Source organism: Nelumbo nucifera, chromosome 7 (genome assembly GCF_055504915.1).
Source record: "Nelumbo nucifera cultivar China Antique chromosome 7, China Antique-T2T, whole genome shotgun sequence".
NCBI lineage: Eukaryota > Viridiplantae > Streptophyta > Magnoliopsida > Proteales > Nelumbonaceae > Nelumbo > Nelumbo nucifera.
The window spans coordinates 2,049,666-2,066,570 of record NC_142655.1 but is presented as its reverse complement, the minus strand read 5'-3'; the positions used below and the strand labels follow the sequence as shown (position 1 = coordinate 2,066,570).

Below are 16,905 nucleotides of genomic sequence, written 5' to 3'. Positions count from 1 at the left end.
AGACTTCAGCCACTTACACCCTAATTGATTGAAGCATACATGAAATCCAAATCCAGAGATGTTTTATTAGACAAAGCACCTTATTGCTCTTGCTGCAAGTATTTCTTTTTTTTTTTTTTGGTTTCCCTAACATACTCCAAATAAAACAAGCAGTCAACGCTTTGTTTACCGGGCACTGCAAGGACCGTTTTTGCTGCAGAATGCAGGATTGGACAAGGCTGATTTTACTCTGGTGGGCAGTCCAAACAAAAGGAAAAGTATACCTTCTTAGTGTTTCGGGCCAAGGAAACCCCACTCTAGGAGAGGTACAAACAGCCATCGCACTAGTAGTCTGCTTGTTAGGTTAACTTGAGATCCATCCAAGATCCAACAGGCCTATTATTTAGCAGAAACTGTTGTTGCCAAAATCTGCAGCAAGGATAAATACTGAAAATATTCGGAATAGGAATGAATACTAGTGCAGTCCTCGGCTTAGCGATTCGCAATCACAAAAGACATCCAAAGCCCTAGAGTGCTGCTCCAAGGTGGACCTTCAACGCTCAAGTCAGTTGAACTAGAAACAAGGATGAGAAGGTGTGCTGAGATGTGGGGAGAGTTAGGAATGGAGAATGAGAGGAGTCCGGATCTGCTCCTCACAGCTCTCCTACTTATATATTATTATTCATGGGAGATGTTCCCAATACACAGTGGGATGTGACTGTGAGGTGTGTGTGTGTGAGGACTGTTCAATGAGGAGAAAACACCAATTCAAATGAGAGAGAGAGAAAGAGAGCTTTACTTACAAGGTGCTCGCCTATTTATAGGACCAGTAACCCAATCTTTCAGTTCATCTTATGATGGACACGTTATGCGCACATGGCAGCCTCAGTGTGTTGTAACTTGTAAGCTTGTATAAACCACGTACTCCGATATGGGATAAATTTATCATTCTGCCCGCCAACTCAATACCACGTGGCAGCTTTGCATCTGTGCATAGCACGTTTCAGCTATGCATTGCCCAAGCCCGTCTGGGGGTCGGGCTGGCCCATCGGACTACCCGGCCCATGAACAGGTCTAAACACCACCACCACCACCATCATCAACAAAGAAAACAATTGTAGATCTTACCTCAAGAAACAATACAGAAGCACGAAAAGCCAAAGAACCAGGGCTGTGTCCTCCACATCTGTCAAGACTGGAAACGAAAGGGAACTATACATTTCAAACAACAACAGTGTGGTGATTTGACACAGTGATTCCATACATATTCACAAATCAGCTCTAGGGACTAGGACTACATATTTTTCTCTTTTCATGGAATAATTGACGACAGAAAACATACACACACGCACAGAGCAAAGCTACCTGACAAGACTAAACAAGGTGCAAAGGCCTTGCTTGCTGTAATACTCTCTCTCCTCCTAGATGTTCAAAATGGCTTCTACAACCCCGCGACCAAGTCTGCTAAACTTGGTTTTTTCAACAGTTCCTGTTTACAAACTTAAAGTCGATACTACTCCAAACTTCCAGTTTGGAACACGCAAATTGGTGTATAAAATCAAGATTCCTCCATACCAGTGTGTCCACTTCTGCTTTTTACATCCAGCCGCTGCATTCACTGTTTGCCTTCTGAACTTGCACATAAACTGGTCAATTAACATGATGTTAAACTGAGTATGTCTTTTCCCACTGTCATCCTTCAGATGACTGTTGATTGAACCAGCAGAAAGCACATGTGAAGAACAAAGACAGCATGCTGCTCCATTGAGGAGACTGAGAACCCAACCCAACCAATGAAGACATTCCTTGCTTGTCAGAAACTCATCAAGACAAATGGATCCGCAGGTACTTCTGAGTTGGGCGGACACAAGTTTGGAATCTTTAAAAACCCTCTGCAATTATGCCTGGAGTACTTGACAGTGCACAATGTGACTCTTTAAACCACCTCGACCTGCAATGCTGGACAATATGTTTGTGACTAGGGTCCTAAAGTGACCTTTTGATCCAATAGTCTCCCAAAGATGAGGGTTACTCTCCACATTTTTATCTGTGCTAGAAACATTAACCATACTGATACTCATATTGTTACGAATGATGCAAAGCTTTCCATTGAGGGGAACGATTGCTGCAGCTTCCAGGGCCTGTGAGCTCCCCAGGTGGAGTTTGCTGTCCATAAACTTGTTCCATGAATCTGAGGCTTCATCGTAGACTCTCAGTTTGCACCCATCCTTACAATCCAAGGCATAGAGCTTCCCGTTCAGAGAGATACTGGGGTTACGCCATCCTGAAACCATTCCATCATGAATTGGGGTCCAGCTGTTGGTTTCGGGGATATAGGCTTCACTCATCACCTGACGATGCGACCCAAGCCCTTTCAGGAACCACTTTCCATTATAAACAACTCCAATGAAGGGCACCATGGCTGTGCTCATGTCTGCAATAAAACTCCATCTGTTCTTGTTGGGATCGTAAACCTCAGCTGATCTAAGAGTCCTTTGGATCCCTTCGCACTCACCACCAGCCACATAGAGGCAGTTATTAATTACACAAGAACCGAAGAAATGGCGTTTCCGCAACATATCTGGTGCACGGTGCCATTTATTTGTCCTGGCACTGTAGAAGATGACCCGTCTCATGGATCCTCTGAGTGGATCTTTGCCCCCAAATAAATAGAGGTGGCAACCACTTAAAACAGCACAACCAAACCCAAGGGCTGCAGAATACTCAACAGGAACAGGAGGAAGTGGCTGCCAGAGCTGATAGATAGGGTCAAAAGCATGCCATGAGATCCTTCCATCACGATCTCTTTTGATGACATAGATCCATTCCTCTGCCATTCCCAGATTCTTTCTTAGTGAGTAAAAGAAATTACCAGCAAGAAGCCGATACCATCTCTTGCAGACTAGTCGGAGCTTTCTATGCTCAAACCTAGGAACCCGGATAAGGCAAGCAATGGCAAGATCATCAGGAAGGCCGGGTATAAGGGGGGGCTGGATCCTGGTCCTCTCCCTGCGGGAGTTTTTACTCTTGTGTGCATGAGGGTTGATATCAGGTTGTATGCAAAGCTTTGATCCTGGAACAAATTTCCTTGCCCCAACAACAGTTTTTAAGCCTGCATCTACCCTGCAGTAGCATGATACAGATCCTACCTGTATTAAACAATTTCATGTTAGGGTGCAGATAGAAGATTTAGGTGTAATGAAATAATAACAATTATCTACCAAAAAAATGAAATAATAATAATCCACAAAAACAGCAGGAGCACCACCACCAACAACAAAAACAACAGGAGTAGAAGCAGAAACCTTTTTTTTTCGGATTATCAACAACAACAATTTATAAAGGATTGCATACAGTCTACAAGTGGAATAGAGAGCAGGGCTACCATTATTGATGCCTTAAAATTTATGAGATTCCCAAAGCAAAGTTTGTTGAAATGGTGAGCCTTATGCGGACATGATTGACATTGAAATAGTTATATGTACATTTTTAAGCAACCATAGGGTGTGATGTGACATCTACATGAAGATCACCATGGAGAAACAAAATTTTTATGTCCACCAAATGGTGAGTTGATCAATAGAAGGTGAAAAGGCAATAAAGGTCTGAATTGCAGTCAAATTTTATGGAAAATTTTGGTTCAAAATCAACAACATGCTCCTAAAGACATGGCTTAGCCAGAAGAAAAATGTATGGTTTACAATCAACTTTTTCTAGCCAAAATTCAAAAGGCATCACTTTTGCTAACACCAATATTATGGGACCATTGACAAAAAATGCAAATAGCTTTTGAAAAACTCTTTAAAGATGATTGAAATAAAGAATTTCTTTCAAGTTTCAAGTTTATGAAACTTGATATGTAGTATTTGAAACAAGTTATGAATACAATCTCATGTATAGCATTACCCAAAATTCTAGAAAGCCCATCAAATGCATTAGATAAATAGATTTATGTGGACTCTAAGAAGCATGCAAGTATAAGAACTAAGCATTACAAGTAACATAAAATTAATTTTATGCAGATGGTCATCAGCCTAAATGTCAATAGCAGTTTGCAGTTAGAGACATCAGCCTTCAATGAAACATTGTGTTAGTACAGCTATATTTTGTTTTCTGTGCAAGTTTTGCATGCCTAACTGTTACTTGAAATATAGGAAAGGTTGGGTTTCCAGTGACAAGAAGGATCCTATTCAGGTGGTTGTATAGAGTCAAGGTTTTACTGCTTTATGGGCCTTTTAACTGCCTTCAAGAACTTCAAAACTGTTTTCCATTTTGCTAGTTGAGGCACTATCATCAATGAAACAACTAGTTACTTTTTGGCATAGCCCTTTTTATGGCATCAACAGAAAATAAAATAAAAAAAATAAAATAGTTATTCTAAATTAGTCAAAAAAGGTAATAGCAATTCCATCAACTTCTTGTCCAAACTCCATGTCAATTATAAGAAGAAATTTTTTTTTGGATCAGTCAATTATAAGAAGAATTAACAAAGAAAAATATCTCAACTTCACAGGTTACAGTGACATTTGTGGCTGAAAGCTGTACAACGAGTAGTATAAACTGGGGATTGACCAAACTAGGTTACACCCAGTGCAAAATGAAGGATTAATCAGATTCAATGACCTGATTTCCTTATCAAGTGAATTTAGTAGCTAACTTCAACTAAATAATTTAAAATAAACAATATATTTATTAGATCATAAAGGGCTAGGGGCCATCTTGGTGTAATTGGGTTACGACTGTGAGAGTATAGGTTTGAGTCTAAGAGTGGTCGCTTCATGTGAGAAAATGCAAAAAGGTTAGGTACATATCCAATCCACCCTTCCCAAGACCCCAAATGGCTGAGAGTAACATTGGACGATGACCCTAGATGGTGAAAACCATACGGAAAAGATAGCAAACTGTATAAATGTGAAAGTATATAAAAAAATTAAAAATAAAAATGCTATGTTAGATAGTTAAAGTATTTACATTCTCCAAGAAACTAAGAACAAGAGATAGAACAAAGATGAAGGGAAACAAGAGACAAAAGTGGTAAACAACGAGAACTAGTAGAGTAGTTGCTTTTCATCCTCAACCAGAAATTGGAATCTGATTGTTAATACTAAATTGTTACAAGAACCTCTGAAAAATCCGAGGGATGACAACTAGAGGCTTCTCTCAATAAAGATACATGTTTCTTTCTTTCTTTCTTGTTTTTTTTTTAGAAAGGTAAAAATTCGATGCATGAAATTACTTGACTAAACACTCCAAGGTTCGTACCAAGAAACAAACTCATGTGAATGGAACTCTAAAACCCAATGTACAAAAGGATAAGACAAGAAGCGGCTAGAAACGTATAAAGAAGATCTATGTCAAAAGCACAAGAGCAGGATAACAATTCTCCAAGCTGGTTAGCACTCTCCTTGTGATTAAAACACTTTGGAAGATCGAACCTTTACCTAAAAACCGATCTCCTACCTAATAAAATAAAGAATTTAAAACGTAGTGGCCTCTGAGCAAAACGAAAGTTGAAATGATCTACCCCCACACTAGCCCCATCATTCCACAATTAAATGAGATGGCCGCTTTATTTCTTCTCCAGAGCTAGAGACTTGAATATTCAGGAACCAACAGATCTAATATTCAACTTACCCATCTCTGAACTTGAACTAGATCACATACCCTATTCTCTAAATCCGAAGTTACAAGGCTACCACAGCGAAATGCAGCAATGCTACTTTATCTCCATGATTGAACTCAAAACCACGAAAAAAAAAAAAAACTTAGTTTCAATCAAGTAGAAATTTAGTTCTAATCAAGTAAAACCAACAAGGGACAACGCGCGTTCATCAGATTCCAGAGCTTCAATCAAACACGGGAAATTCATCGATAATTCGATCTGGGTATACAAAAAGCACATGGATTGAAAAAAATAAAAGTCGAAGGACCTCATATAAAAAGATAGAACTTACCAATGGAGCTTGAATTCGAACGCCTCTTTCAGCATTCGAAGAAGTCTGAGACGGCTCCATCTCAGAACGAGGACTTCATCTATAAATTATCTCATGCAACTTTTGGTCGAACCCAGGAGCAGAAAGTGGGAGAAAAGAAGCCCAAGAGACTCGGATCGAGCTTCTCAAGCTTCAATCGAATGAATCTGCCAAAAGAAAATCGCCAGAAATAGAAAGCTTGTCTTATCTCTGCAAATAGAAACAACAAACAACAGTGAGAGTTGAAGAAGAACAGCAACAACTACAACATCAGAGCATCAAACGTGAGGGCAATGCGATTCTTCTCCCCCCTCTAACTGAAGATTACTGCTGGACCCATTGCTTTTACCAACTTCCCAATAATAAAATGCTTAAAATTTCATTTATTACTTAATTTATTCGTTGATTTCATTTCTATTCTCGCCATAAGACAAACAAGCCCGTCAGATCAGAGTCCCCAGATACTGTTTTGCCAGTCAACCCTTTATGACCTTTACCCTTGATAAATAAATCACACACACAAAAAAAAAAAAGAAAATTGGAAATAGTGGCTGATATGTATCCACTATCCAGGGTCTACCATCCTTTGATGGATTTTACCTACCAGCTCTCATTCATTCCACCATTGGATTCTCATACCAATAATGATGCAGTGCTTTCAACCTCTGGGCGGTCAATCGTCACATGAGTTACAATTCTAGGTCCGATTTTCTTAAAATCTGGAATTTGACCAAAATATTTAAACTCTGATCAAAACCCATCTGAACTAAGTGGTTTAACTGTTGATCCATTCGACTTTGTTACTAATTCATGTTATATATGTTGAATTGCTCCTCACAGTGTGCGCCTCACACCAATCTTACAGTTACATCCTGCCCTGTAGGAGATATTCCGGATGTATGGCCAGGACATGCTATAAAGTTAGTGTGAGGTGCACTCAAATTTGAGGAGCATATTCGGACTCTTATATGGTATGTGTATACACAAATCTTCAAGATAACACAATTATCGATATTTATACATTCGAAGGCACCAAACACACCTTATCCCGCTACTTTTGTCAAAAAAAAATCTTTTTTTGCCTCAAATCTCAATTTTTAGCATTTTTATAAGTAAAAATTAAAAACTAAAATAAAAATATAAATTAAACCCAACATAAAGCACACATATATAAATGTATTTAAATAATATAATACATGTTTATACACGTAACTGCAAAGAGCCCCAAATTTATAGATAAGTCTGCCAAGAAAAACATAGTTAGACTTAGAGCAATTGACTTAATTAAACAATCTAATGAAGAAAAATTATTTTGTTTCCATTGTTACGTCTAAGCTGGGGTGGGCTTGTCCTGACTACACTAGTGGTTGATCATGTACAAATAATTTCAAAGTTGGCTCCAAAATAATGTATCTGAATTAGTAACTCCAATGCCCTAATAAATCAAAAGGTTTAGGGCAACTGAGACATTTGGAATATGCACTTTATAATGAAGAACTTTGGACCTAGTGAAATTATATCTCTAGTTTCTCTACTTGCTCTTTTGATTTTCTATGCATCTGTTAGTAGGTGTTGGAGTAAAACATTAAAATATAAAGAATACATTAACCTTATAATGCAAGTAGAAGAGGCCTAAGCTTGGACCTTTCAATTGTTTATGGAGAGCCCAGAAAGAAACAAAATCAAAATCTACCTTCTTTATTATTTAATTGAGCTGAGCCTGAATAGATTTTGGTTTGCGTAAAGGAAAAAATCTATGTTCTATTGGTTGATAAATACATTATTTCTGTAATGCCAATAATACTCTGATTATGTATCCAAAAATTCAGCACCCTTTGTTTTTTTATTTGGATTGACTAAATCTGAATGACCAGAATTCGGATTTGAATAGTCTGAGGGTCTTAAACTTGTTGTTTTCTTCTCATAATAAAGCCAATTTCATGAATCATGATTTTGAGTATGTGTTGCTCTATGTCAACTTCCTCTCTGACATCTAGGGATCCCCCTCAACTAACCCACTCATCTAAACTGAGACAAATTGACTCCAACCCCCTTTTTATGGATGCTTATCCCAAAGAAATCTTTGGCTTCAAAGGTAAGGAAGAAATGTGATGTATAGACACATCATGCTTGAATAAAGGGTAGTTTATGCAATAGACAGGCAGATAGATAGAACCCACAAGTGATTGTAGTTCTTGATGGAATTGGGAGTCACTCAACTAAGCCTTGTCCCAACTATTGGGGGTGGGCTACATTAATCCTATTCTATTCCACCTTCCACTATGTTCAATGCTGTATCCATTACTTAGATAATGGGCCCTTAAATCATATCAGTACTTCAACCCATGTCCTTTTTGTTTGAAAAAATAAATCCCCAACATCCTTTTGACCTGCTTCTACTTCTGTAGCAAATCCAAAGTGACCATCCAATAGTAACCCTCTCGAATCTCGATCGTATAGATCATCAATACGGGTGCAATTTGAGCAGATTAGGATTGGGCTTTGTCAAAATTTGAATGGGCCCAGATCCAAGGCCCAAATCTGAAACAGTGTAAAATATTAATTTAGGCTAATTCAAGTTGCACCCCTAATCATCAATGTGTATAATCCTATCGTGGTTTTGCAAATAACCGTTACCATTTTCGGAAAATATTCAATTTTTATTTTTATTTATTTGGAATGGCAATTGTAAGAGATGTATTTTAATATACTTAAAAAACATATATGATAGGAAAAAACAAATTCTACAATTAAATGGGCTACAAATAAAGCATAAACTAAGAGAAACATGCTACTGCTTGTCTAATGCAAAACATAGATGAACCCACAATTATAAATTAAGGGTCCGTTTGATTTGCAGTCGGAATTGGAATCAAAATCTTTTAGAATCGGAATCAGAATGGTCTATTCCTATAATCAGTTTGGTTCAGACAGAAATGGGAATGAGAATTGGAATAAGCAAGAATGAGATTTCATTCTCAAAGAAGGGGCAGGGAATGGCCATTCCAGCAAGAATGGGAATGGGATTCCGATTCCACCCAACCAAACAGTTGGAATCGGAATAGCCCATTCCAATTCCGATTACAAACCCCTATTCCTGTGACCCAAACAGGGCCTAATATACATAGTTTATAGAAATTAAATAATATACTTACACATGAATGGCAAACCTATTGCAATGTGTGTGTGTGTGTGTGATTTATGAATTTATAGTTCATAACTGGAGACAAACATCCACGGTCCAAATCATTTTAGGCCCCGTTTGGTTTGCAGGAATAGGGATTTGGAATTAGAATCGGAATAGTATTTCGATTCCAACTATTTGGTTGGGCAGAATCGAGATCTCATTCACATTCCTGTTGGAGTGGCATTCCCTCATTTGAAGGAATGGCATTCCCTGCCCCTGCCTTGGGAATAAAATCTCATTCTTGCTGATTTCAATTCCCATCTCCATTCCTGTCTAACCCAAATAGACTATGGGAATATACTATTCTAATTCCGATTCTGATTTCAATTCCAACTGCAAAACCAAACGGACCCGTGAGATATTTATTTTTTAGACATTTTTATAAATAATAACCTATGTATTCTGCTATATTTTAATCAAATCCAAAAATATAGTGTAAATTATTAGGGGTGGTACACTTAGCCCCCAAGACTTTCTTTTTGCAACAAAGACCCCTCAAACTTATAGATTCCAGCATTTCGCCCTCTACCCATTCCACTAATGGGGGTTGACGGTGATAGTAAAATTATTAAATCGTGCATTTCAAATTTTATGGACTTATGGCAACTAATATTAAAATGATGAAAATACCCATTCTAAAACATTAATCCTTCTCAATGCGTTGATGAACAAATCATTCTCAAAGTGTCTCTAACACAAACTTTGTTGAAAGAAAGTTGAGAGAAACCAATGAAAAATAGGATTTTGAAAAAATGAAGTTAAAAGGCTAAAATAATCTCATTAAATAATATAAAGGCCTCATTCACTTTTCGGTAAGTTATTTATTTGGGTAAATGCACTTATTCAGGTAAGTGCTTCTCAAGAAAGACTTATCTAAGTGCATTTACCCATATTCTTTTATTTTCCATTTAAATAAGGCAAAGACTATTTTAGTCATAAAAATCCATTATTATAAGGGATATTTTTGTCCCATTCAAGTATTGGCAACTTTCCCCCAAGGTGGAAAAGTTATTTATCCACCTAAGAGACGGGCGGGTAAGTGATACCCAGGAAAATAAACTTTCCCTAATCCCCACATAAATCTGAAAAAAAGAACATAAGATTCTTGGTCAATGGGAATCAAAATCCCATTGACCAACTTTCTCCCCTCTTCAAATCCAGAAAAAGAACGCCCCCAAAATAATAGTTTAATTGGAGTTTTAAAAATGTTCCAAACTGTATTCCATGAAGTTAATTGATGACATGCTAGAAATGTGGCAAAGTGATAGAATACAAAAGTTCAGGGCAGACTTTATCACCAAATTCATGAGTATGAGTTCAGATATGCTGACCACAACACATTGGTAGGGACATTCATCCAGTCCCATATTGGGAACATCTCTTGTACTCGATTAATAAACAAATCATATTTTTAAAGGCCCTATATGATACCAATTCATTTCTTACAAGTTTTTTCGGTATCTTAGTCCAACACTATTTTTAACGTAGTTTCAAGCGTTATGGTTAAACGGTTATGAGAAGCCCATTATGTGATTGGAAATAGAATCCGATTAAATCCAATCCATCTTGCAATTCCATTTCCCATGAGGGATGCTGCGACCTACACTATTATATTGTAATATGGTTTCAGTATGATACGCCATTGCATCTTTAATCACCAAACCAACTTTTATTTGATGTCAATAAATGAAATGAATTAAGTTTTATAATATAATATCTACATAAAATTCCAACAACCAACATACACATTTATCTTCAACAACTCCAATTATAAATTAAAAATAATAATATTTAAAATTAATATTTTATAAACCAATGAAACAAATAATCTATCAAATCCACATTTATATCAAAAAGTTGATTTTTTAATTTAAAGAAATTTAAAAATATTAATAATAGAATAGTTATTTTAATACTTAAAATTTATAAGTTTGTACATGATATATATCTCAATTTTTTATAAATTATTAATCAATATTTTAATTTGCATTAAATAACCATGTATTTATTATTTACAAAAAATAATATTTAAAAATGTAATATAAATTGAATCTATCAAACCACTAATCTATAGTTATATTAAAAAATTATTTTTTTATTTTATACATTTATAAAAAATAAAAGTATTAATAATGATAATTATTGTAGTAATTAAAGTCTATGAATTTTCATATAATATGTATCTTCAAATTTTAAATAGATTTGATATATTTTAAGTTAGGATTATTTATTTTTATAAATTATCAATTAATATTTTGATTTAAATTTTAATAACATATTTATTGTTTACAAAAATAAAAATATTATTTACCAAAATTTTGAGAATTAATTTTCAGTTGACATTTTTGTTAATCTTAAAAATTATAAGTAATAAAATAGAAAAAAATGATATAATAATTGAAATATAATAGTTACATATATGCCTTGGACTTTAATATAAAATAAGATAATAATGGCTTTGTGCATGTATTAATTTATAGAAATCTATATAATACATGTCTTGGAATCTTAATTAATGCATATCAATAAAATTGTATAATATCTATGCATTCTGTTATATTAATTATAATATATTTCTTTCATATATACTGTTAAAATATACAATTCTTATGTATTTATACATTATTTATGAAGTTTATTATTACTAATATATTTATGAAATAAATATTCATTTTCTTAGTCTATCAAAGTGCTTTCATGTTTTTTATTCATATCCATATATTTATAAAATATATCCATATCCATATCTAAAATTTCCAATACATATCCAAAACAATAAAAACGACCCGAGTAGCGAACCCATTTCCGATGGAATGCGCCCAAAATCATCAGCGAAGGAAAAACTCAAACAAGGAAGAAAAGGGAAACGAACGAAAATAGCATCAAAACACGCATCTGGTGGCGACCGCAGAGCGTGCCCACATGAACCCAACTGCTCTCTTCCTTCTGCTGAAACTTCACACTCCACGCCAGACCACCAAGCTTTACCAGCACCTCCAATGGCGAGGACTAGTGAAGGTGAGACTGAAATGGGTGAAGAACAGAGGCCTCGACTACATCATCGATACAGAGACCGATCTCAAAGCTGTTTGTCTACTCAAAGACGCCATCAAACGATCGCCCACCGGCTTCATTACCTCCAAGACGATCTCCGACTGGCAAAAGCATCTTGGCCTCACCATTCCTGTCCTCCGCTTCATACGCAGGTACCCGACTCTCTTCCATGAATTCCCTCACTCTCGTTATGCTAACCTTCCTTGTTTTCGCCTCACCGATACCGCCCTTCTCTTGGACTCCCAAGAACAAGGTATACACCAAGCCCGAGAGGCTGATACCGTTGAACGGCTCTGTCGAGTTCTAATGATGTTGAAATGCAAAGCGATCCCCTTCCAATCGCTCTATCATTTGAAATGGGATCTGGGTTTACCTGACAATTTTGGTAATATACTAATTCCCAAATACCCAGATCATTTTCGGGTTGTTAAGTCGCAGAGCGGGCTTTCGTGTTTGAGCCTTGCTCAATGGAGGGAAGAATTCGCCGTCTCTGCATTGCAGAAAAGCAACGAGAATTCCGAACTCGGTGATGGGTACCAGCAATTTAAGAGGGGAAGAGCAGCACTGACGTTCCCGATGAATTTTCCAAGGGGTTATGGTGCACAGAAGAAGGTTAAGGCTTGGATGGAGGATTTTCACAAACTGCCTTACATATCCCCCTATGAGGACTCTACTCAGATCGATCCCAATAGTGACCTAATGGAGAAGCGGGTTGTTGGGGTTTTACACGAGTTCTTGAGCTTAACCATCCACAAGAAGACTAAGAGAAACTATTTGAGGAGCTTGAGAGAAGAATTGAATCTGCCTCACAAGTTTACTAGGATTTTTACGAGGTACCCAGGGATTTTCTACCTCTCTTTGAAATGTAAAACGACAACTGTGGCACTCAAGGAAGGGTACCGGCGAGGGAAGTTGGTGGATCCCCATCCCCTTGCCCAAATCAGAGAAAAGTATTACTACGTCATGAAGACGGGTGTTCTTTATCGAGGTAAAGGCGTGGCACTGTTACCAGAAAAAGATGGCATGATTAATGATGGAGAGAATGGGATGGAACAACAAGAATCAGATGAGGAAGAGGTTGAGACGGGTGATGAATTATATGACGAGGATACATCAGACACCGAAGTGGAGTCTGAGGACGAATAAGACAATGGTTCATAGTGCTTCATCTGACAAGAAAGTTAACAGTTATGGTGATGGGATACTAATTGGCTGAGATTGGTATCGATAGATTATAGAGCTAACTGGCATACCCTAAAATATATTAATTGATATAGGCCATAGGTTTGATTTTCCAGATCTTGATTGGTAATCATTATGCTTCTCTAAGTATCTGGTTATTATTTTCTCTGACTATCTAGTTTTGTATTGCTGATGTCAGTATAACATTGGGATTTTAACGTGTTTCTCTAGAACCAGAGTTGAAAATTAGACAATTAAATGCTTCTTCAATGATAGAAAAAGAAATTCTTGACAATATGGTTATCCATTTGATTTAAACCAGTTTTTCCAGCAGTGACTATCATATCATATACCATATAGTATTTGTGTCGCCAATACATGGACCACCAATAAATATGTGTTGATATGTCATTGCCATTACATCTTCTTAATTTAAGGTATAAAACGAGTTGTAATTTTTTTCATTACCTGGTCGATGTTCTTTTTTAGCCTTCTTTTCCTATTAGATTTTTCAACTAGCACCTGATAACTTATTCTCAGTGTTGCACTAGTTGGTTTTTATTTTACATGACCAAACCATCTCAATCTACTTTGTCTTATCTTGACACTAATTAGTATGAGCCCAAGTTCTTTCAATATATATTCATTTCTAATTTTAACCTTTCTGGTATTAATAGTCGTCCATCTCAACATCCTTATCTCCATTATGCCTATTTGATGGATGTTTTGTTTCTTGATTGCCTGACACTCAGCTCCATGAAAGATTAATCCTTAAGTTTTATGAACAAAATGCATTAGGAAAGATCCTCCACAGGTACACAGGTCCAGTTTCCCATGGGACTGTTACCATGGATTAGATACTAGCCTTACTCCAGAGATTGAGGCAATGTTTGCATTGAAGTTACAGAGGTTTGAAACAGGAGATTCACAATTGGTAATTAGTGGGATGAGAAGAGAGAAGGAAGGGCCTTGGTGGAGGCAGCGTCATATTAGAGAAGCTAAACCCCTCTCAGCTGAAGTGAATAGCTCATTCACCTGGGTCAGGTCGGCTAATGCACTAGCAAATACTCTTGCTAGTTAGAGTTGGGTCACTATAAGACACATTATACATTCATTTTTCCATTTTCATGCTCTGTACATTTTGTGCTATCGATATTTTTTCTTGCTATCGATGCATGTATATGCTTTTTTCGTGCTCTGTATATGTTTTCTTGTTATCGGTTCATTTTTAGGATCTTCTCTTGAATAAGCTTGGTTAACTGATTCCTAAATAATATGGTTTTGATTCAAATGCTGGTATAGACATCTTTCAAACAGAAACTTTACTTGTCTCTTCACCAATTTCTCATGTAACTAGTGCTCCTTTTCCATACCATTCACTTTGTGAATACTTGATTGTGTGAATCTCTACACGTACAACTCAATTCTTTCTCAAAACCCACCAACATACATTAGGAACTCTATGCACATGCCTTTTTTGAGTAAATAGGACCATATAGTCAAGGTTCAAAATTCCGTCCCGTATTGGCCTGTATCTGCCAATACCCAAAATATGTGTGCTTTTGGGATTTTGACTTATTTCAGGGGGTAGACAGGCCTAAGAGAAGTGCCAACTCCTTTGTGGATACCCTTGCTAAGCAAGGAGTGGGAAAGGAACAAAAGTTCTAGGCTATGTTGTAAATTGTTTTTTGTTTTCCCTGGGGGAGGGTTAAGAGAGTTTACCTCTCCCTTACTTTCCTTGTACTCATTTTTTATTAATGAAAGCTTTCCTTTGATAAGTTCTAGAAACCTCAAGCCTAGTCCCCATAACATCATTGATTGAGAAATCTGCAAAACCTCTTTTGCTAAAATCCTAGTGCCACTTTCACATGCACAATACTTGTTAAGGTTTCAGGCTGGTTCTTTTCTTTGAAAACTACAGCATCCTTTTCCTCCCAAAGCATTCCAAGAGGCAAGAACAGCTGCTCTAGTGCATCTCCACATGATCTTTCCGCTTTCTGTTGTAGGAGAGAAGCATGTTGAGATGAAAAACCGTCTGAGTATGAGCTAGAGCCTACCATTGAAAATCAGAGTGAAAAAAACTCCCAAATCTTAGTAACATAGGAGCAAGAAGTGAAAGTTTGATAAATGGACTTTCCTTACATGGAGCCATCTGCATTTGCAGTCGTCATTGGTCATAATTTTGTTATGCCACTATCAACAGAAAGCTCTAATCTTATAGGTAGAACATAGCCATAGAGCTTGAACAAGATGAGATCTGATTCAGTCCTCACTCCTCACAAAACGGTGCTCACACCGTACTCACAGCCACTTGCAGATGTGCATTGAGAATACCTCCCATGAATAAAAACAAAGTACTGGAGATATTCCCAATACATGGTTGCAAGTGACTGAGTACGGCGTGAGCACATTTTGTGAGGACTGAATCCAAGTTCAAACAAGATGTTCCAAATGCAATGGAGTGGCAAGAGAGGAGAGAAAAGATGCACAAGAAAAAAGTCTTACGTGAATCAACAGATCATACCTTTTTTGTCCCTACCTAATGGGAGAAGAAAAACACTAGATGATAATCCAAAATATTGTTAATATCTTGCATTCTGTTATCTCTTAAGCCTCTCTAAAACCCAAATCTCTAATTAAAACCTTCATCTGACTAAGTAATACAGGAAACAACTGGATTGGACCTAATTTAAACTAAAATAGAACATAAAAATTAGGAAAAGGAGATGCTAAAAGGAATTTACCCCATCAAAATTCTTCTCAGAACCTTAAATAAGAGCCACTTACAAGATCATATCCGATAGATATCAAGAAGGATGAAAGAGAACGAATATATTTCTTAGAAAAAGATAACATAGCCACCCCTACTCACACCTGCATCCCACCCATTACCCCTGATTCCGTCAATGTTTGTCGGCAAAATGGCACAGCTTGTCCTCTTCCAAGGGATATCTCTATAACAACTTTCCCTATAATACAAAATTTTATCACTCAACTTCCCTATCCTAATCCTCCACCCCCCCCCCCCCCCCCCCCCTTTTTTTTTCTTATCAGCATCCTAATCCTCCAGCCTTGTTATTTAAACATGCAAATAGTATCTTTGGTTCACCTGACTCCCAAATAGTATCTTTTTGTTTTTTTTTTTAATCTTTTCACCACCTTATGGCAACCCTAGTCATCAAAAAGAAATAGATTAGATAAATTGAAAAAAAAAAAGATTTAATCAATGTGATCTCATTCTCGAAGAAATGCAATTCTTTCTCCAAACTAAAAATTTCCTACCATATCCATTACAAACTGGATATTAGAATTCCACTGGGACCATGAGCAAGCCAAGGTAACTCATGGGAAGAAGAGAAATTTCACGGCCTAGTCTCTGAAAATTCTTTTAAATAATTGATAATCACCTTTAGCCCTCGAATACCCTTTACTCCATCTTCTTCATAAAAAATGATACTATCGTCTGCAATTGCAGGTGGGAAGCAATAACCTCCTCTCTATCCACCCAAATACCTTTCAGCAAAGCCACCT

The 16,905-nt window shown here is 36.8% G+C and overlaps 2 protein-coding genes across 2 annotated transcripts; one reads left to right on the top strand and one right to left on the bottom strand.

Annotated features, from left to right (window-relative positions):
* Positions 1 to 101: 101 nt before the first annotated feature.
* Positions 102 to 6,418, bottom strand: LOC104597627 (F-box/kelch-repeat protein At1g55270-like). The gene is made up of 2 exons (XM_010259282.3): positions 5,934 to 6,418; positions 102 to 3,128 (listed from the first exon to the last, which is right to left on the bottom strand). Exons 1-2 carry the CDS (start codon positions 5,991 to 5,993, stop codon positions 1,878 to 1,880), a joined length of 1,311 nt encoding a protein of 436 aa, XP_010257584.1. The 5' UTR covers positions 5,994 to 6,418; the 3' UTR covers positions 102 to 1,877.
* Positions 6,419 to 11,987: 5,569 nt separating this feature from the next.
* On the top strand, positions 11,988 to 13,669 carry LOC104597629 (Ubiquitin carboxyl-terminal hydrolase family protein). The gene has a single exon (XM_010259283.3). It carries the CDS (start codon positions 12,061 to 12,063, stop codon positions 13,336 to 13,338), a length of 1,278 nt encoding a protein of 425 aa, XP_010257585.1. The 5' UTR covers positions 11,988 to 12,060; the 3' UTR covers positions 13,339 to 13,669.
* The last annotated feature ends 3,236 nt before the right edge of the window (positions 13,670 to 16,905 follow it).

Excerpts from the sequence above, each read along its gene's own strand:
- LOC104597629 (XM_010259283.3), top strand. The coding sequence starts at position 12,061 with ATGAACCCAACTGCTCTCTTCCTTCTGCTGAAACTTCACACTCCACGC.
- LOC104597627 (XM_010259282.3), bottom strand. The coding sequence starts at position 5,993 with ATGGAGCCGTCTCAGACTTCTTCGAATGCTGAAAGAGGCGTTCGAATT. Across the intron at positions 3,129-5,933 it reads TTCGAATTCAAGCTCCATTG|GTAGGATCTGTATCATGCTA; the intron begins GTAAGTTCTATC and ends TGTTTAATACAG.